At 47.0% G+C, this 20,604-nt stretch overlaps 1 protein-coding gene across 2 annotated transcripts; it reads left to right on the forward strand.

Moving 5' to 3' along the window:
- The first annotated feature begins 2,988 nt into the window (after nt 1-2,988).
- On the forward strand, nt 2,989-17,869 carry ZNF488 (zinc finger protein 488). 2 transcript variants are annotated; one of them, XM_043596800.1, is made up of 2 exons: nt 2,989-4,038; nt 16,528-17,869. In XM_043596800.1, exon 2 carries the CDS (start codon nt 16,686-16,688, stop codon nt 17,655-17,657), a length of 972 nt encoding a protein of 323 aa, XP_043452735.1. In that variant the 5' UTR covers nt 2,989-4,038; nt 16,528-16,685; the 3' UTR covers nt 17,658-17,869. The 2 variants fall into 2 exon arrangements, with proteins under 2 accessions (XP_043452735.1, XP_043452736.1); XM_043596801.1 differs by lacking the exon at nt 2,989-4,038 and adding an exon at nt 9,226-9,350.
- The last annotated feature ends 2,735 nt before the right edge of the window (nt 17,870-20,604 follow it).

Here is a 20,604-nt window from a genome sequence, read left to right on the forward strand (position 1 = left end):
AAGCAACAAAATAGGCTTTTCCAAATAAGGCTAGTAACTACTTAAACTACAATCATTCAAATAATTTCTTTGATATTCTTTCATATATTATCTATATAAACCTTGACACTGGATCCTGTCAGTGCTCCTAATAACTGAGGTTTGGTGTTTCCTGATTCCAATTCATATATGCTCAAATCCTTGAAAATTACAAAGTGTTTCAGTTTACCTTTTAATACTAGGAAAGACAGTGGTGAGCTCCTCTCCAATCCCCAATGCACCCACAGTGGCAATGCCCAGAGTCCCAATGTCCCCAGAATGAATGGATCTTGAAGCTCTACTTCTCTTCTCTACACTAGTCCCTCTTTCTGCATCCATGCCACACATGTGGGAGCTGCCTAGCAGTCTGTCTGCCCATTCTCCTTTCACAGGGCACATCTGCCTTAGGTTCCTACATATTTTCCCCTAGTCTCTCAGGCCTTCTGGGAACTTCTAAGACCTTCTCTTTTTCACTGAAGCTGCTGCTTCCATCCTTCCTCTTTCTTACCCATCCTTCTCAAGGAATCCAGTACCTCTAATAAAAGCATAGATCTGATCCATCTCTCCTCTGTTAAAAGCTTTTCTTCTATTGATCCCCAGTTGCCCTTAAGGTGAAGAACACACCTCCTACATGGGCCCAAGGCCTCCTCATTAGCCTGTCCTCTTCCTTCTTCCACTCTTTTTCCTTCTTCCTCCTTATACTTGGATCCTCTGGGATCACCTGAGGGCCTCAGTGCTCAGGTCTTTGCATATACCAGTCCCTCTGCCTGGAGCTCCCTGGCTTTCATATGCCACTGGCCAATAAGGCAGGCACATGGGAACACTCACTCATTTTCATCCTGTTCAATCTAATGAATGACCAAATTAATAAGGAACCTAATGAATAAGCTGAAAGCAAACTACTCAAGACCTTCATGCAGGTGACAAATTCCGTTTGTCTTCAAGGACAATCACAGGTATTCCAAGAAAGCTACCCAGCCTTGGAGTCTTTGAAATGAGCTATGGAATAAGACACTTCAGAGTATCAATTCTGGGTCCATGTCTTCCTATCTGAGAAATCTGAATGAGGCAATGCCAAACCTTAAGGGCCTCATTCCTTCCCCTGAGCAGCTTCCTTCCCTCATCTATAAAATAGGGATAATAACATTTACCTATAGTTGTGAGGAAGATGCAGTGATGAAGCTGTTTTCCTACCTTACTCTTGCCCCCAGTCTGGGGTCACACATTGCCTCCCCCATCCAATCTGTCTGGATTCCTGTGACCTCTAGTTTCAAATAACATGCAGAACTTGGCCACTCATTATTACCATGCCTACCCTATTGTTCTATGCCACTATCATGTCGTCTGTGGACCTCTGTGCCAGCCCCTCACTGGTCTCTGCCTTTGTGCTCAACTGTGATTCGCTTAAAACTAGTTCCAATCATACACCTCTTCTGGTCAAAAACACTGCCCCTGCCTGAACTCCTCACAATCCTGTCTGTCAGCCCTGACTTTCCTGACCACCTCTTTAGAATGGTACTTTTCATACCCTTACTTTACACCCTCTTTGGGAGAGAGGGGAGGAGACCAACCCCTATTATCTAATCTTTTGCAGCAAACTAGCTTAATTGACACTGAGAAAACACTGGACTCTCCAGACTCCGTTGCATCACCCTAAAATAGGAAAATAGATCCTGTTCCTCTAAGGAGGAGGAGACCAAAGTGGTCAACACATTGCCTGGCACACAATAAGCGCTCAATTAATGTTTTTCTCACATGTCCTACTTGTGCAAAGAGCCCTTCTTATCCATTGCAGGGTTGAACCGTACCCACATCGGGCCTAATGGCAGAAATATGCATTGGCAGGAGCACTGTAACAGCATGGCACCTGAGGGGGCCCTTTGGACTCATTACCATCCTCTGCAAAGACTGACCCAGAGAGGCTTTCATTCCTTTACAATGCCCATCCGTCTCCCAAGCCCAATGCCCAAGAGAGAAATCACCATCCCTCTGGGCTGTGCCAAGTATCAATGAGGCATAACCTGCTGAGGACAACTCAGAAGTCCCTCCACAGGACAGTGAGGAGGGACTTATTCAGTGGGCATGGTGGCTCCCAGCTCTGCCGGCTTTCCTTAAATGCTAGTGGGCTGGATACACAACTCCCCAATCATCAGCCTCCATGGAGAATAGAAGGAATCAGAGGCAGTACAGCCTGGGATGCTGCCATCAGGGCACACATGAAGCCTGAGTCTTGCCAGTCCCACCAGTCTCAGTGCTACTTCATCAAACTCTAGATTCCGTCCTCTTTCCAGGAGATTGCAAATGCAAATACGTCCGTATGCTACATGTTGGGGTGCTCCCCACCCCCTGACCCCACGATGATTATGAGGATGACAAAAGTATAGTAAATGGGCTCTGGAAACCAAAAAGTGCTATATTGACACTATATTGACAGTCATGCTACTGCTACCACTGAATCTGTAAAGTTTATTCTCAACCCACCAGAGGAGTTGAAAAGGGAACCAAGGCAACCTCTCCAGTCTCTCCAAGCACGAAGATCCACCCCCTTTCCATCAAAGACCATAAGATGCACATCCCAGTTTCCTAAGACAAAGCTTGATCAGACCAAACTGTTGTGAACGTGCACACAAACTGTAACATGGTCTCCAAGTGGCTGAAGAAAAACCAAAACACTTAGCAGCAGGAGAGCAAAGAACTTTCTAATTGGTGACACTATGACAATGCCTAACAAAAGCAACATGGCAATCTCTGTGGCCCTGTAAAAACAGAAATCATTTGGGTAAAAAACAAAACAAACAACAACCAAAAACCATAGAGAGCTTCTAACAACTGCTGAGAAGGAGCTCCTAGTAATCACCTGCCTCTCCAGCTATATAAGGGGCATGCAGGCCACAGATCCAGGCCATGCTGGTGGGGGGACTGAGAGCCATCCAGCAACTCTATGGTGGCACTTTTTCCTCTCCAAAAGGAGAAGTCCCAGGGAACAAATTTTGGGCGCATTCCCTCAGCCTCAGGAACAAGGGGATTGCAGAGGGTCTTATCTTGGGTCTGATCAAGACTGTTCCCACCTCCCCTTTCTCAGAAGCTGGGGTCTACTTGAACCGCTTCATGCTAGCAGTAACCCTGAGGTCAGAGGTGCCCTGAAGAACACCCAGGGTGGGAGGGCTGCTCACGTGTCGACGATCAAGTAGAGATCAAAGGCACCCTCGCAGGTTTTTGGCTTCTCTATCTTGCTCCTGTAGTGCCTGGTGCCCTGGTGGAAGGGTGTCCAGGCTGGGAGGTGGTGCAGGAAGCTCCCTGTGCTCAGCAATGGAGGTGGCAGCAGCAGGAAAAGGAGCAGGAGCAGGGAGAGTGCAGGGCCTGGCACCCAGAGGCTGCTGCTCCCCATTTTCTTAGTTGTCCCTGAGGCCCCACTCTCTCCTGGAGCAGGGGGATCAGCGCTGGCCATGCCCGGCCACCACAGGCTTCTGCCTCATCTGCTGTCTCCTGCTACCTCCTTCAACCCTGTGTCCTGGAGCCTTGTTCTCTCAAGCTCTTTCTCCAAGGTGCTCTTAGAGCCTCCACCTGGTACCTGGCCTTTGGGCGGAAGAGGCAAACAGCTGGATCTGGGGCAGTAGTCCCACTACCTGAGTGGCCCTTCCCTGCCCCACAGAGACAGAATTCCCTGTGATGTCCCTTATGATGGACAGGAAGGTTGGCATGGTGACTTTGTGACCTGCAGCTCTGCTCAGTGTCCTGCCTGTTGACAACCCCAGGCAGGAGTCATGGGATCTTTGGATGGGGGATAAGATGAGGCCTCCATTTGTCTCTTACCCTAAACCCTCACAGGTGGCCATTAAAATCTCCAAGACTCTGCCTTTTTGTAACTCAAAGAAGGCAGCTGAGGTGGTTTAGATAAGGACATCCCTGTGGGTGTCCAGGAGGTCGATGAACTGGAAGACTAGAGTACAGTAATTAATGGTCATTGGTGTGAACACTGAAGTCACCCATGGACATGGAAGGATCTAGAAGGCCTAGAAGGTTTGTGTAAACATTCAAAGTTCTTTGTGAATAAGGGACATTCTGGTTATCTACTGCTGTGTAACAAACCACCCAAACGTAGTGACATACAAGAGAACCATTTTATATGCGCACAGGTTCTGTGGATCAGAAATGCAGAGAAGGCTGAATGCGGATGGCTTGTCTGTGCCCCATGGAAAAGCATAGGCACTGACAACTCTTGAGTCAAAAGTGATTGCAAAGAGTCAGTATGAGATGCAAAAAGTATTTAGAAATTCCTTAACTGATTTATTTTGTTTTATTCATTTTTTGCACGTACAAAACAAGTGTGATATGCACTAAAAATCCTTCTAAGTTTAAAATAGAGCTTTCAGTATGTATTTACAAAAAAGTATAAGTGATAAAAAGCTTTGTGTTGGCAGTTTTATTTTGTTTTTTATTTTGTTTTTTTGGGGAGTGGTATTTAAAGCCATGGAATATCTTAAATGATATTTGGAATTGATAGGATTGGTATGCATGTCATTAGCATATTAGCTTTTCCTTGTTTGACACTTGCTATTGTCATATTTTTGCATAGTAATCTATTGATTAGACATCTCATGGTGGGCTTAATTTGCATTTCCATAATTTCTGATGGTTTTCTGTTCAAGAGATTTGGGTTCATTCATTTTTCTGTTTGTGAAGTGCTTGTTCCTACCTGTATCCATTCTCTGATTCAGGTGTTTATGCTTTTCATATTGATTCTTTGGCATTCCTTATACATTTTGGATTCTAATCCTTTATCAGTTGTTGCAAATATTTTCTTTTAGCGTGTGGCTTATTTTATACTTTAAAGATTTGCAGGATTTTGTATCTGACTTAAGTAATTCTCCCCTGTTAAGGTCAGGGTGAGACACACTTTATCCTAAAAATTTTAAAGATTTTAGGGGCGCCTGTGTAGCTCAGTTGGTTGGATGTCCAACTTCAGCTCGGGTCATGATCATTCAGTCAGTGAGTTCGAGCCCCATATCGGGCTCTGTGCTGACAGCTCAGAGCCTTGAGCCTGCTTCGGATTCTGTGTCTCCTCTCTCTGCGCCTCCCCTGTTCAGGCTGTGTCTCTCTGTCTCTCACAAAATGAATAAACGTTAAAAAGAAAAAATTTAAATTAAAAAAAGTTTTAAAGATTTTATTTCACATTGAAGCCTTTGATCAAACTGTAATTAATTAATAAGTGCAATTTGTGCTAGGGATCTTACTCCATGTTTTCCCAAATATATGTCTCAGCACCATCCTTTTCTATTTGTTGACTATTCTATGTTTTTTTCAATGATTTGTACGTCACCTCTGATGTGTTTCAGATCCCATATAGGTGTGGATGTGGTTCTGTGCTCTCTGTCCTATTCCTTTTATCCATCTGTTGGTTTGTATTTATAGTGTCAATACCACACTATCTTATTATAGTATGGATGATTGTGTTATTTTTCCTTTCTGTCCCTTACTCCTGTAAGGAAGGATTGTGCTTCCCTGCCACATTCGTAGCAGGTTTGGACTTGATTCCACCAATGAAATGTTAACATAAGTACATGTGCCACTTCTGGATAGAATCCTTAAGAATGTAGGTATGATTCAGGTGAGCACCTGTGTTGTGCAATGCCCTCTTAGAAACCTGAGGTGGATATGTATATGCAGGAGGGTATGGAATATAAGTGGAAAATAAAGTTTGTGCTTTTAAGCTAATCATATGTGGGGGGCTGTTACAAGAAGATAACCCAGCTGAATCTGATACACACAGGGCATCAGTTATTTTATCTAACATACAGAGCTCTACAGCAAGCCTTTGCAGGGCAGGGTAAATCATCCGCCTTATTTTTCTTATGGCCACTTGTTCTTTCAGGTAAATTTTAGATTCAGCTCACCAATTCTCCACTCCTCCCAAACGCTCTTAATATTTTATTATAATAACATTAAATATATAGATACATTTGAAAGGATTTGAATCTGCTATCTAGCCTCCCCTCTTGGTAAACATGATAATGTCTCTATTTATTTGGTCGTATTCAATGCCTTTCATATAAACTTCCCTATAAAGGTCTTAAACCATTTTGCCAAGTGCCTTTCCCTACAGTGTAGGGAAAGTGTGTATACATATACATATGTACTTATATACATACATACATACATATACATACATACACATATATTTACATAGATATATATACATATATAGCAGCTCTTATAAATAGCATTTTTAAAAACAAAGTTTTCAAACTGTTTATTGGTGTTGTGGACAAATGTATTAATTTACTGATTATTCACCTAACTTGCTAGGCTCCCTTATTCTAAAATATATCTTAGAGTTGTTTTGGTTTCTATAAAAAATAAAAACCAAAAAACACTGTACTGACTAGTTCTCTAATGACATGTTGACTGGAAGCTGTGATGGAGGCATTCTTGGCTTTAAAAATACCTCTAATACGTCACCATTAAGAATGATATTTATGGGGCGCCTGGGTGGCGCAGTCGGTTAAGCGTCCGACTTCAGCTCAGGTCACGATCTCGCGGTTCGTGAGTTCGAGCCCCGCGTCAGGGTCTGGGCTGATGGCTCAGAGCCTGGAGCCTGTTTCCGATTCTGTGTCTCCCTCTCTCTCTGCCCCTCCCCCGTTCATGCTCTGTCTCTCTCTGTCCCAAAAATAAATAAACGTTGAAAAAAAATTAAAAAAAAAAAGAATGATATTTATGAAAGGCTTTTGGTGGACATCTATCAGATTAGGGAGTCTCCCTACCCTTCTTGGTTTGCTACAAATCATGAATGAGTGTTAAATTTTATCTAAATTCTCTTTCTGCAAACTTTGTGATGAATATAATTTTTCTCCAGTAAGTTATTAATATGATTAACTACATTAATGCATATAAAACCAATTTTAATATTTTATAAATAAACCTGACTAGGCCATGATAATTTTTGTAAATACTGCTGGATTGAGTTTACTATTTGTTTAGAATTTTTTGTATCTATGAACATGAGTGAGGCTGATCTGTAATTTCTTCTTTTTGTGCTGTTCTTAACTGGTTTCATATTAGGTAACAATAGCCTCAGAAAATGTGCTTGGGGTGTTTTTACTTTCTTTCCTTTTGAAAGTAGTTTCAACATGATCCCAACAATCTACTCCACGTATACTTGGTATAATATCATCTCTGCCTAGTGTTTTCTTTGTGAGAATTTTTTGAAACTACTGATATCATTTGTTTAATGTTTACTGAACATTATGGACTGAGATGTGCCCCCCCCATCTCAATTAATATTATGACATTCTAACACATCATGTGACTGTTTTTGGAGACAGGCCCTATAAGGAGATGATTCAAGTTAAATGAAGTCATAAGAATGTGGCCCTCATCCTAAAGGAACTTTCTTGTGGTACTTTGTTATGGCAGTCTGAGCAGACTAACACACTGGATTATTTTGTGCTTGTATTTCTTTTATCAGTCATTTAGGTACCACATTTTTCTAGGAATTTGGATATTTATTTCCACATATTGTTATGAAGTTGTTAAGAATATGTTTGAGTCTTAACTTTCTGCTCGATTTGTGGTTATAGCTTTTTAATTCCTAATATGACTTGTGTCTTTTCTCATTCTATGCATTCACAACAGGGAGAATATTGCCCCAAGGGAGTGAAAATTAGTCTCACAGTTTTTAATTATAAAGCACAGTACATAAAGAGATATACAATAAATCCTTGGTACTAAAACTTCATGAGCCTATAAGGAAAAATGTGTTTGTAAAAGCTCCTGGGGGGGGGGGGTATAATTAAAAAAAAAATTGGGAAGCACTGTCTTGTTTTACAATCAATTTCATTAGAATATTATTTATATTAACAATTTTTCCAATAACCTTTGGCTTTGTTTTACTATTTTACTATTTTCTGTATTTTTTTTCTCTAATATATTCTCCCTTTCATTTTCTTTGGGTTTAATTTTACTACTCTTTTTCAACTACTTTAGGTCAGTTATTAACTCCTTTATTTTCACCATTTCCTCCCCCATAACATAACCATTTGGGGGCACAAATTTTCCTCTAAGCTTCTCCTTCACTAAGGCTATATAAATGCTCACATTAGGGATTTCCATATTCACCAAAATAAAAGTTTTGCTTTGTGGACCACGCCCCAAAGTTTTAATGTTTATTCTGAATCCGCTTTCCCCACCTCAGATTTAGCATCATTTCATTCCTTTACAATCTTATTTGTGTAATAGGGACTCCAAAACCTGGGGAAAAGCACAGAGTCTGTCACCGTATGTCCCCGCACCCTCTGCCTCCCCAAGGGCGTCCAGAACATTTACAGAGTGACTGAAGGAAGGAAGGCGCAGGGACTCACGACTGGTTTCCGTTTCAATCCCTCAATGTCCCTTCCTTGGTCTCATCTGCTCTGAGCTCCAGTCTCTGTGCTCATGCCCTGTGACCCGCACATCTGGCTGCCACTGCAACAATTCTGGTTACCTGAGACACTTCTCCCATCTCTTCTCTCCTGTCACCACGAGGTCATTCAAGCCCTGTCATGACCGTCGCCCACTCAGAAGCCATTCCCTCCCGTCCCTCAGCCCTTCTTTGGGGCCGAGTCCGTCCCACCCTCCGTGGGTGGTTCGGTTCCCTGCCACCTTCGCTTCCTGGGAGGTCGCAGAACTCACCATGACCTGGCGCGGTGCGGCCATCTCACAGCTGAGGAGGCGGCGAGGCGGAGGCACGGCTCCGCTGAAGTTTGGGAGATTCTCGGGGGCGCTGCGAAGATGCAGTTTACCCGGCCGCTCAGCGGGCAGGGGAACGACTGCCCGGACGCCTGGGGGACCCGCAGCGGCGGGGCGCAGACCGCGCGCACGGACGTCCCGGCCGTAGCCTGGGGGCCCGCCGACCCCAGCGAAAAGTCGCGGCGTCCAGGGCGAGTGAGCAGAGGCAGGGGCGGTTCCGCCGCGGCCCAGGCGCCGCCTCCAAAGGCACCCGTGCTTTCCGCGCGGCGCGGCGGCCGGCGCCAGGACGCCCCCTCAGGCTCGCCGCTGCAGCCAAGGCCGAGCCACCTGGCGGCGGCCGGGGGTTCGCGGAGCCGAGCGCACCGGGCGTCCGTACCGCACCCCCGGCGGCGGGTCGCGTCTACTCCCAGGCCCCTCCCGGCAGGGGCCGTGGGGGTGGGGTGCTCGAGGCCCCGCCCCGGAGGCGGGAGCAGTCCGGGAGGGCGGGGTCCGGCCGGCCCCCGGGGCTCGCGCGCTAGGTTCCCACACGCGTGTCGCGCGGCGTAACCTGCAAGCGGCCGGGGCTGCTAGCGCGTCTCCAGCGCCCAGAGCGCCGCGGGAGAGCTGAGGTGAGACGCGCCGTCCTGCCCCCGGGACGGGCCGCGAGTGGACGTGGGGGGCGCGATTCATCCCACTTCTACCGGTCTCTCCCTAGGGCAGAATGCTCCGTCCTGCCCTTGACTGCCCGCTTCTTTCCTCCCCTCGGGCGCCTGCTTCCTTGGTCGCGCCCTCCTTTTTTTTCACCCCGTGCCCCCCAGTCCCTGCCTTCTGCCTCTGTCTTTTGTCTCCTTATCTCTTCCTGTTTTTCTCTGTCGTCTATCTCACTTTTTCTTGTCTGTCTCTTCTTCATTACGTATTTCCCCTGTCCTACCCCTTCTTTTCTTCCTTCTGTCTCTCTCGGTGGTCTTTCCCTTTGCCCCCACCCCTCCCCGCCCCAAGAATTCGGCCTTTGATTTTTCTTCTCCTAGGTTGACTTTTGGGGCAGCAATTCTTTTCATTCATCCATCTATCCATCCACCCATCCTCTCATCCTGTTGTTGCTCTGTCCCTGTCAGCTAGGGCTTGTGCTGGGCACCAGGGTAATGGTGCATCTGCCCCAGATCCTTTCTTCCAACAGATTATATCCAAAGATTTGAGCACGTAACACATTCAGTGTCTGTTTTGGGGGAAAAAAACCCCATAAATGATTCAGTCGTAAATATCTGAGTTTTTATGGTGAGCTGGAAGAAAATACTTGGTTTTACAGACAAGGAATTGATTGAATCCTTTCTTGACACTTGCCTTTAGTAATAGGCACAGACAACACACCGGGAAGCTAAAGCATGCAGAAACATTTAGGGGACATTGGGGCCCACACCTTCCTTCTGGGGAAGTAGGGTAAAGCCAGGTTGGTGGGGAGGGAAGGGGTGGAAATCAGAGCTCAGTTGTGGGAAGACAATAGGGAGGTCAGGGCTTTGCTTGTGAAAACGTTAGCTGAGAGTTAAAACATGAAATTAAGTGTATATTTCTAAAATACATACTTGTCAATGGTGCTGATGTGCAGAAATTAAATTACTGAATCAGACAGTATGTTGAATCAGACAGGCATCTTATAGCAATTATTGTGCCATTTAAAATTAATGTTTTTGTGTATGTTGGGTAGGACCACAGTTGAAAATATCTTAGTATCAAAGATTATCTTAGACACATAGTAAGTGAAGAAATCTAGAAAAACAAGTCTGACTCATTTGGGGAGAATAAAGTAGAGGTATTGTATGTTAAAGCAATGTTTTATTTCTTGTTAGCAATGTAATTTTGTCAGAGACATAATTTTATTATTTTATGATATTTTTATGACATCTATAGAGCTGTATGTTCAAACACACATATACACACATGATATATATATATATGTACCATATATATATATATGTACCATATATATATATGTACCATATATATATATATATATATATATATATATATATATATATATCTCATATGGTTGTAAAAAGAAAACCTGTTTATTTTTAAAGCTATTAATTGCCACCTAACCCTTGAAGCTTTTTTCAAATAAATAATTTAACCTTTTAGTTTATGATTTTTAATGATTATTCAGTTTATTTGACTTTTCAGTTGCTATGGAAAAGGAAATTTGTCATTACATAAATCACACAAGAAGTAAACAAAAATGAAATATGGAAGAGGATTGCAGTGTGTTTATTGAAAGAATTTTTTCATTTTAAATCAAAGAATGTTGGACAAATTCTTAAGTATATGCTTGGAACTTTGATTCAGGGGACTATTTTCTGCATCGAAGAGTCAAATTGCCTTTTATGTCATTGTACCACTGACTTCCGATGTGTCAAACTTCTGGAGGGGTGGAGTGAAAGGGATGCTTTGCAAACGATTTAAAAATATCATACCTTCTTTGCTTAGCAGATTTCTTTTTCAGAAACCCAGGAAGTGACAAATTTTCTTTAAAACAGAAAATCACAAAATTAAAAACAATTTTTTTTCAAGGTTTTGTGTTGAGCTCCGGTGCTTTTAAATTTCTTTTCCTTCTTTCAGTAGGCTGTGTTTCTCTTTTCTAGAAGGTTATGCTATCATTGGCATCAGGTAGAATCTGGCTGAACAGTTTGATGTACAAGCCATGGACTTACCCTTGAAGGCTGCCACTGAAATTGGTCTACATGGCCAAATTGTATTAGGACTCCTGCTGACGTCATTATGGCCCTGATGTGTGGTTGCATCCTGGGAGTCCTGCATTTGGTTTTGCTTGAACACAATACGCATTGCTGCTGAAGCGGTGCAGACGGAGCTGGACATAGAGCCTGTGGGGACTGGCTGGGAAGCCTTCCCCTCTCCCAGCTCCAATGGCACTACCAGCCAGCCTCCAGGAAAGCCTGGATAACTCTCCAGTTTTTAATTTTCTCAGGGGTCCAGAGCTAGGAAGATGCATGTGTATTTCCCTTCTCAGGAAAACCCAGGACATCACAATCCATATGTAGAAGAGATGGATAGATAATTATCCTCTGGAACCTTCCTTCAGGGTCTGAGAAGCATCTCCAAAGTCTAGGGAAATCAAATGATTGGAGCACAGGAGATATTATCTGCTCCTGTTTTAGCTAAAAAGGAAGGCAGACACAGGAAGACACTAGCTGGTGATATAAATGGTATCGTTGAATAAGATCCAGTTTCTGAGTGAGCTGCAGCTTGGAAAAGCTGGAGACTGGCCAGCTGACATAGGCTGGAGAGTACCTTCAGATATCTCAGGAAATGAGGTTGCCCAGTTGTTTGCTAAAAACTCTTTCTTATGTGAATGAAGGGGGAAGGAGGAAAATGCCCAGGGCATTTGGTCACTCATTAAACAGTATTGTGCCCTGGTTCCGGGGAGCATGGGACTAGAGGGAAGGCAGCCATGAGGTTGACTCTGACCCTTTGTACTAGTGTGATAAAATTGATAAATTGATGCTACCTAACACTTACTGAACCAGGCTCTTTAATACTTTAGGTATATGAATCCATCTAATCTTTACAACCACCTGGTGAAGCAGACCCCAGGATGATCCTTTTTAGAAAGGGTCCTCTTTTAGATGAGAAAGTCGTCAGAGAGAGGATCAGCACCTTGCCTATGGTTACAAGATTGGTAAGAGCAGAGGTGGGTTTGATCCAGACATCTGACGTAAGAGGCCATGCACTTAACCTCTATGTGATGGAAGGCTTGATGAGTACATGGGATGGGCCAGTCATAGCACAAACAGAAAAGTAATATGGAAGAATGTGGCCAGTGTTTCCCAGGTGAAAGGATGATTGGAGTCTGCACTCAGTGCCCTGGAAATGGGTAATAAACAGAGACACACGTGCTTATAACACTGTGGGGTAGGTGAGTCTTCATCTCCAAGTGGGTAGCCGTTCCTGTGTCGGTCAGTGGAATCCTCACTGTGGCCCAGGAAGATTGAGAGTCTGAGGGAAAAGGATGCTGTATGACAGGGAAGGCTGGATGTGGTCACACCATATCAACTTAGGAAACTCAGATTGAGAAGGTTTCAAAGATCATTACTTCATTATCCCACAATCTAAGGGCTCAGAAATGTTGCAAAGTATGGGATTGAAATCAGGTCCTCTCAGTCAGAAGACACAGGGTGGCACTGAACAATGTCTGTGTGACTCAGAAGACTATCTTGCTGAGCTCAGACTGAAGAGATCCAAGGAGGACAAGAGAACCCTTCTCAGGACACACATAACAGAGTGAAGAGGACGAGTAAATAGTGTCTGGGTCGAGAGCCCAGAATGAACTGAGGCTATTGAGGACAGTGGAGGGACAGCAAAGGGCCCCTTAAGATTGCATGGGAACAAGGAGAACAAGGGCTGCATACATCCACTGGAATGTCTGGCTGAGAACCGTCTCTAGTGACAAAGGGCATGGGTAGGTCCACGTAGGAAGAAGGAGCAAGGCAGCACCAAGCTGCTGTGCCTGTGATCTCCTGACCCGGAACTCACTGGCCAGGGCATGATGTGACCCCAGAGGTGACATCATACATCTGCTCAGGTCATCTGAGAGCTGGATCACAGGGGAGGTGCGTGGAGCCTGGAGCTGGATGAGACCCAGAGTCTGATGCTGACCCTGGGAAAGGGCCTGTGAGTCCTTCGACAAGAAGAGACGAGTGTCAGGAGCTGGCACGGGCTCACTGGGGACAGGCCACGCCAGGCACATGTCATTTTCGGCTGTGAGAGGCTTCAATCTGGCAATGTCATAGACAGAGTGGGCCAGTTAGAGGGAGCCCCAGATAGAATTTTGTAGGACATTGTTTGCACTTGTGTGAGTGACCTTACCCCAGCAGTGCTGATGCATGAGAAACAGGTGACCCTCTGGGAGCTTGGTCATGCCAAAGGTCCCCAGCTAGTTCAGTACCCTCGTCTTCTCCTTTTCTTCTTCTTCTCCTCCTCAATATTATTATTATTTTTTTATTTAAAAAATTTTTAATGTTTATTTTTGATACAAAGAGAGAGAGAGAGAGAAAAAGAAAGAGTGCATGTGTGCGAGGGGCAGAGAGAGAGAGAGAGGGCTGAAGCGGGCTTGAGGCTCTGAGCTGTCAGCACAGAGTCCGATGCAGAGCTTGAACCTATGAACTGTGAGATCATGACCTAAGCTGAAGTCAGATGCTTAACTGACTGAGCCACCCAGGTGCCCCAATATTATTATTATTATTATCATCATTATTATTATCATGTCCTTTTCTTTCTCCTCCTCCTGTTGTTCTCATTATTATGATTAAGATTTGAATAATAAAATTGATGGAGCATGAAGATGGGTGAATGTCTAACATAATGATTGGCAGAATCCAGGCCCATATTGGTCTAAGAAGCTGGAAGGCAGTGCTGCCTTTAGCAACGTGGCATTTGTCAGGTTGGAGATTAATGCCCTTGGGGTGGATCATGCAGCTTCCCTTGTGTGGTTATCATGAAAATTCCATGCAATAAGGCATACAAAGCTTTTTAGCATCTCTGGCACGTATTCACTTACATAGTCAATAAACAGTTACTTCTATTCTCATATCACAAAGCATCCCTGGTAGCAAATATTTCGTCCTGCAGTAAGATCCCATATTCTAAATTTGAATGCTGAAAGCAGGGTTGTGACATCTGTGGCTCAGGGCACTCCAGACACTTCTGAAAACTAGGTCTACATAACTGTGGTTGGCAAAGCTGTGAAGACAGCCCAGTAGAGCTGTCTGCAAAGGGATGTAGGGGTGCAACAGGACCGGGAGGACAGCACGTGGGCTCCAGCCCAGGCTCAGGGAAGACATTGTATGGTTCTAAAATATAATCTGGAGGGCTGTCTGAGGCAGAGCTGGGTGGAGAAAGAGAGAAGGGTTAGAGAAGGGATGTTTGTGTGTGTATGAGTATTCCAGTGTGAGTGTATGTAAGTGTGTGCGATCATATGTGTGTGTGTGTGTATGTGTGTCTGTGAGTATATGTGTATTTGAGTGTGTGAGTGTAGTGTGTGTGAGTACATGTGAGGGTGTGAGTGTATCTGGGTGCGTGTGCATCTTTGTGAGCTCAGAAGCTCAGCAGTGGGGCTTCAAGCAGACCAGCTATTCTTTGAGGATGAGGGAGAATCGGCTTCATCTCAAGTAGTCATACACTGGTAGATCTGGAAAGCACAGTGAGATAATTTAGCACCAGCTCTAGTTTATAGACAGGACATGACATTGAGGTTGAGAGAGGTGGGATGGTCAGTGCAGGGACACTTGGTAGACTGGTGTGGTCGCCTCTGCCTCTTCAAGAAGCATAAGCTAGCACTAAACTTTGATGCCAAAGGCACCCCATTTGAGAATGAATTCGGAAAGGATGTTAGGAGTGGCTTGGACTCCCCTGGAAGCATATAGTTTGGACTCGGTGCTCACCACTTGGGGTATTGTGAGGGCCACATGGGCAGTTCAACCAAAGCATGCTTTGGGGACACACCCTTGGGTTTCATTCCCAGCAGTGCCTCATACTGCAGAGGACTTCAGACGGGGTGTTCAGCTTTCCAGAACCTATGTCCTCTTCCTCTGTGAAAGAGGGTGACGGTCCTCCAAGCGCAGTGAAGGTGGAAAGAGGTAACACGTACAAAACACCTGTCCACACTCTTGCCACTGAGACAGAGAGAAGGAGGGCAGGGTACCTGTGCTTCCGTTTACAGGTGGGCGGGAGCTGACTTGAGCCCAGTGATGTTTATGAATAACAAGCCCGTGGAGGTCCCTGTGAGGAAGGGGCTTGGTCGTCCACTCATCACGGTCCTCCTGGGCCTGAGGACCTGAGGAGAGGACCTGAGGACCTGAGGACCTGAGCAGGCCTGAGGATAACTGCTTTCTAACTATGAAAACTCAGAACACTCAGTGGGGTCTGGTTCAGCCAGTGCTGCTCACCAGCTGGGATTGGGGAGCTTGAAGATGGGTGTCCTGGTTTCAAGAACTGGCTGGTGGAGTTGATTAGGGGAGGGCAGGTATGAAAGCCTCCCCAGCAGGGCTGGTGGCACTCTCTCCTCTTCAATGCCACCTCACATGTGGCCGTGAGTGTCTTTCCTCTGAGCCTTGAGCACCTCCAGGCTGAAGTGGAGGCTGGTCTCCCTGAGTAGGCCCAGCAGGTTGGCCGGCACGAGAGGACAGTTGACAGGGGAGCAGAGGAGAAGGAAATGGATTAATGTCTGAATGGATACAGGGTAGACTCATGCTTGTTCCAAGGGGCAGGGCCGGGTGGACAGGTGGCTGCCCCCCAGGAGTGGGAGTGGGGCCAGGTACAACCACAGACCTACTCGGGATGCCTGGACATTTACTGTCCAGCTTCTGCCCTCTGGCCACCTGTGCTGCAGGAGCTCCAGTCCCCAGGTGCTTGTGCCCTGGCACTTCTGATGCTGTGGAAGAAAAATTGGCATGCTGAGTAGCAAGAATGCTCTAAACAAAAATGAAAACTTTCATGTGCAAGCACATTAGAGTTGGCAACCAGGTCAGAACTGCCTGGTGGACACCTCGTGTGCTGTGTGAACACGGCAGCTGCTGCCTGGATGCTGACAGGTGCGGGGCAATGCTGAGCCATGTCCCTGGGTGGCAGGGTCACGCAGTGTGGTCCTTCCTCCCCGACGGAGTCCTGGAGGTGAAAGCAGGTGGCATAGCGCTCTGAGTCAGGGTGAGCTGTCGTGTCTATAGCAGTCAGGATTCTTTGGATGCAAACAATGAAGATGGAGGGCTCGTGTCTCACTGCTGTTGCTTCCTCTCTGTGCAGAGTCCTGTGGTCCAAGTGTGGCTGGCCCAGCCAACAGGGGAGCTCTCCAATCTCACGGTTCCTCCCCGGAGCAAGCCCTCTGCAACGCCAAAGCCCTGAAGACTGACAGCTGTTGGAGCGTCCGCCTTCGTCAGCTGGCTCACACCCTGCTGGTCGTCATGGCTGCTGGGAAGGGTGCTCTGCAGAGCTCTTCGGCTGAAAACACATGGAGGCTTAATGAAGCTGACCAGGGCTGGAGCTGCAAGCCAGTGCTGCTGGAAAAAATGAACAACCTGGGCTCTGAGGCTGCCATGGGTGGTGGTGGCCGGGAGGAGACCTCTGCTGAGGTGGCACTGTCAGCAACCCCAGGAAAACTCAGACTGGGAAAGCCAATGGCCCAGAAGGTGTGCTGGGAACAGGGGCAGAGTGCTTTCACAGAGGTGCCTCGACTCAAGAAGAGGCTGGAGGGTGTGCAGGCCAGGGAGAGGGAGCATGATAACCCCACAGACCAGCCTGGTCCCCAGAAGCTGACCCAGGACACCCCCAGGGACCTGGCTGACAGCAAGACCTCTGTGTGGCCCAGTGGAGCCCGAGGGGAGCAGAAAAGCGCCTTCAGCAAACCAGCCAGGTGTCCAGCAGGGAGACCTGGGCCAACCTCCGTCTTCCAGACACGTGGACCTGCAGATGCCCTTGGGGAGCTGTTGGGACTCAGCAACACGGTAGACATCCCTTGTTGGGATCAGCTTTCAAATTCTAAGTTTTTGGTGGGTGATTTCTGGAACCTGCAGACGTTGCCACAAAATGCTCCTCTCTGCAGTGCTTTCCTGGGAGCCCCCACACTGTGGCTAAAGCATGCCACAGCCCAGATGTCCACACCGTCATCATCCTCTTCCACTGCCACTTGGGCCCTGCTGCCACCTACATTCACCTCCCTGGGCCTGTCCACCCAGAACTGGTGTGCAAAATGCAACCTCTCCTTTCGCCTGACCTCCGACCTGGTCTTCCACATGCGGTCCCACCACAAAAAGGAACACGTGGGGCCTGACTTACATTCTAAGAAGCTGAGAGAAGAGGCCCTCACGTGTCCCATTTGCCATGAGTATTTCCGGGAGCGCCACCATCTCTCCAGGCACATGACTTCTCACAGTTAGCAGGTGGCTGTGGAACAGACCTGTAGATGCAGCTTCTAGCATTTGGTGGTGGGGCGGAGATGGCTCACTGGTGCTTCCTTTGAAAAGGCTCGTCATCGTTGTCTGCAGGGCTGTCTGCATTGGAGTTGATAGATGAACTTGGTCATCATTTGAAAAAGACGGTCCTTGGCTCTGATGTATTTTGATGGAAATAAAGTCATGAAATAAAATGACACACTTTGCTAACCTAGGGTATCAAGACTGCTAGGCACGGAGTAGAGGCCCTGCTCCTGTTCCATATAGAGGCAAGTTTGACACACAGCCTGGGCTTTGGAGGCAGACAAACCTGGATGCTAACCTTTCACATATTAGCCCTGACCTTGGACACATCGCTTTCACCATCTGAGCCCCAGTTTTCTTCTCTGTAAATGGAGAGGGTGACACCTGTGTCTTAGGGATGTTGTCATGGTTACGTGGGAAGGTGTGTGGAAAATAGCCAGGATGCCACCTGGCACAGTGTGATTCCTGAGTGAATGATATTTGTTATCATTGTCCAGATTAGTAAGCTGTTGTTCCATGACAGAGTCTCAGCGGCAAGCAACCCAAAGCATCTAATTCTTGCTCGAAGTTCTGTGGGTTGGCTGGGTTGGGTTGGGCTTGGCTGGGCTTGGCTCCAGGTTGCAAATTATATTTAGGTTCATGTTCTGTTACTCTAGAACTAGTGGGCTTCCTAGATAATACTTCTCTTATGGTCATTCCCAGAGCACAAGAAGGAAAATCCAAACACACAAGCACACCTCAAGTCTCTGCTTGGATCACTTCTACTAGCAGCCTCCCAGCCAAAGCGAGTCAATGACCAAGCCCAAAGCAAGTGGGTGAAATGTGCCACCTGCCCACAGGGAAGCCGTGATGAGGGAGCGGATGTAAGGTCCTACTACAGAGGCATGAAGAGTTGGGACCAGTCATTCAGCTGACACACTTGGTCCATGGTTCTTCACATGCTGAATATGTGGAAGGGGGAGAAAGGAGCAACATCCCCCCACCCACACACTCCTTATCTCTCAGCAAGCAAGCATGGTGCAAAAGCTTAAGACTTAAAACATGGTGAGAATTTGGAGCGCTGTGGTTACCATTATTTACTGCATGTTGCGCTTCTCTCGGTGACTGTTCTTTTCATCTGCATTTGCCCTTGCAAACCTCAGGTCATAAACTCTGATGTAACTCGGGCGAGTTTGTGGGAAGGCCATTCGTTGGGAGCTCTTTCAAGTTAGGCGTTCTTTTGACTGGTTTCCCCTGCACTTTCAGGATTGGTTCATTTGACCAGCAGTGTCCAACCCTCTGGTGGGGCCTCTGGCACCGAGCTCAGGCTGTGGTTGGGAAGGAGCTGGTGTGGGCATCTCAGACAGTGGCCAGTGACCCGTCCAAACACCCCCCAAGCTCCATCTCTTCTCTCCCTCTCCATGCATACACAGGGTCCTGGTGAGAGCCTGTCCCACCCTGCCCACCCTCCTTCTCACTCACCCTCTCCCCGCCTCCCACCCACACACCCAGCCATTCTGCATCCATCGCCAGCCATTCAGTCACCCATTTATTGGCCTCCCTGGGTACCCTTGCTGTGCCAGGCTCGGTGTCAGGCCCTGGGGGAGGCCCAGTGAATTCGGCCCATGGTCCTTGTTCAGGGTACGCAATGCCTGGTGTGCAGCATGATGGATGCCAAACAAAAGCCTGTGTGGGGTGCCTCGCACATGGGAGCAGGTGTACCTCAGACCTGTGGGAGTAAGTGCAGTGCCCCCTGAGGCCTCCTGAGGAGCAGGGGCAAGAGCAGATCATCCAAGTCCAGCAGATGCTGGAGGTGCAGGTGGAGGGTAGTAGCTGGGGAGAAGGGGAGGCAGAGCTACAGAGGCTCTAGGATGCTTCAAGGCTGGTATGAGGAGGACTGAGTGGGGCCCTCTGAGATGGAGATGTAGGAAGGCCTCAAAGGACAGGAATTTGGCCCAGGGCATGGGAAGGATGGCTCCAAGAGGCACTTTGGAGGGGCCTCTGGTTGCAGTGAGAAGGGTGGGCTGGAGGAGAGGAGAAGACCCCCTGAGTCATTTCCTCTGCATGTGGAAGGAGCCAGCAATGCTTCCTGCAGGCACCAACAGAGCATCTCCATTCTTGCAGGGAAGTTTGGAGGACCCCCACCCTGAGAGAGAAAAGGGAGGCTCTGCAGGATGGTCCCTTTACCCACAGAGGGGGCTGGAGCTGGGGGGAACCTTCCCCTGCTATCCACGTGATGCAGGAAAGGGCATCTGAGGGAGTGTGAATCTGAGGCTCCACACTATGTGGTGACATATAGCCTTTAACCTATGACAGGTGCAGGAGGTAGATATTTAATTCCCATGTTACTGAAGAAGAAACAAACTGCCGAGAGGGTAAGCTTCTTTCCTAAGATCATAGGTTCAGGAGAAGCAGCACAAAAATAAGGCCCCAGGACCACTCACATCCTTCCTAGCCTGCCACACATCTGCTCAGCATGTGGGTCACATGGTATCATGGATGGTTTAAAAAGTAGGATTTAGGACCAGGCATTGACCCCTTCTGGAATTTAAACTTGCAGCCTGCATACACCCCCACATTTCCTATCACCCTTTTCTTAGCACTTCTCTATATCTTGTATGCTCCATGAGTTTTCTGATTTGTGGTATTTACAGCGTCTCTCCTGTTACTAGAACCTAAGCTCCACGAGAGATTTTTGCTGTTTTGTTCACTGCTGTATCCCCAGCAGGAAGGACAATGAAGGCACATAATAGTTGTTCAACAGACTTTTGTTGCATGCGTGAATGAGATGCCTAGATCCAGTCTCGCCCCTGACAAACCCCGAGCCAGCTGCTCATAGTGTTTTGACATCTGTCAAATGGTGTGCACAGCCATCCTCTTCTGGCTTATTGGATTGGTCCATATTTCTGTGAACTCCCTTTTTAAAGTC

This window comes from Prionailurus bengalensis, chromosome D2 (assembly GCF_016509475.1).
Source record: "Prionailurus bengalensis isolate Pbe53 chromosome D2, Fcat_Pben_1.1_paternal_pri, whole genome shotgun sequence".
NCBI lineage: Eukaryota > Metazoa > Chordata > Mammalia > Carnivora > Felidae > Prionailurus > Prionailurus bengalensis.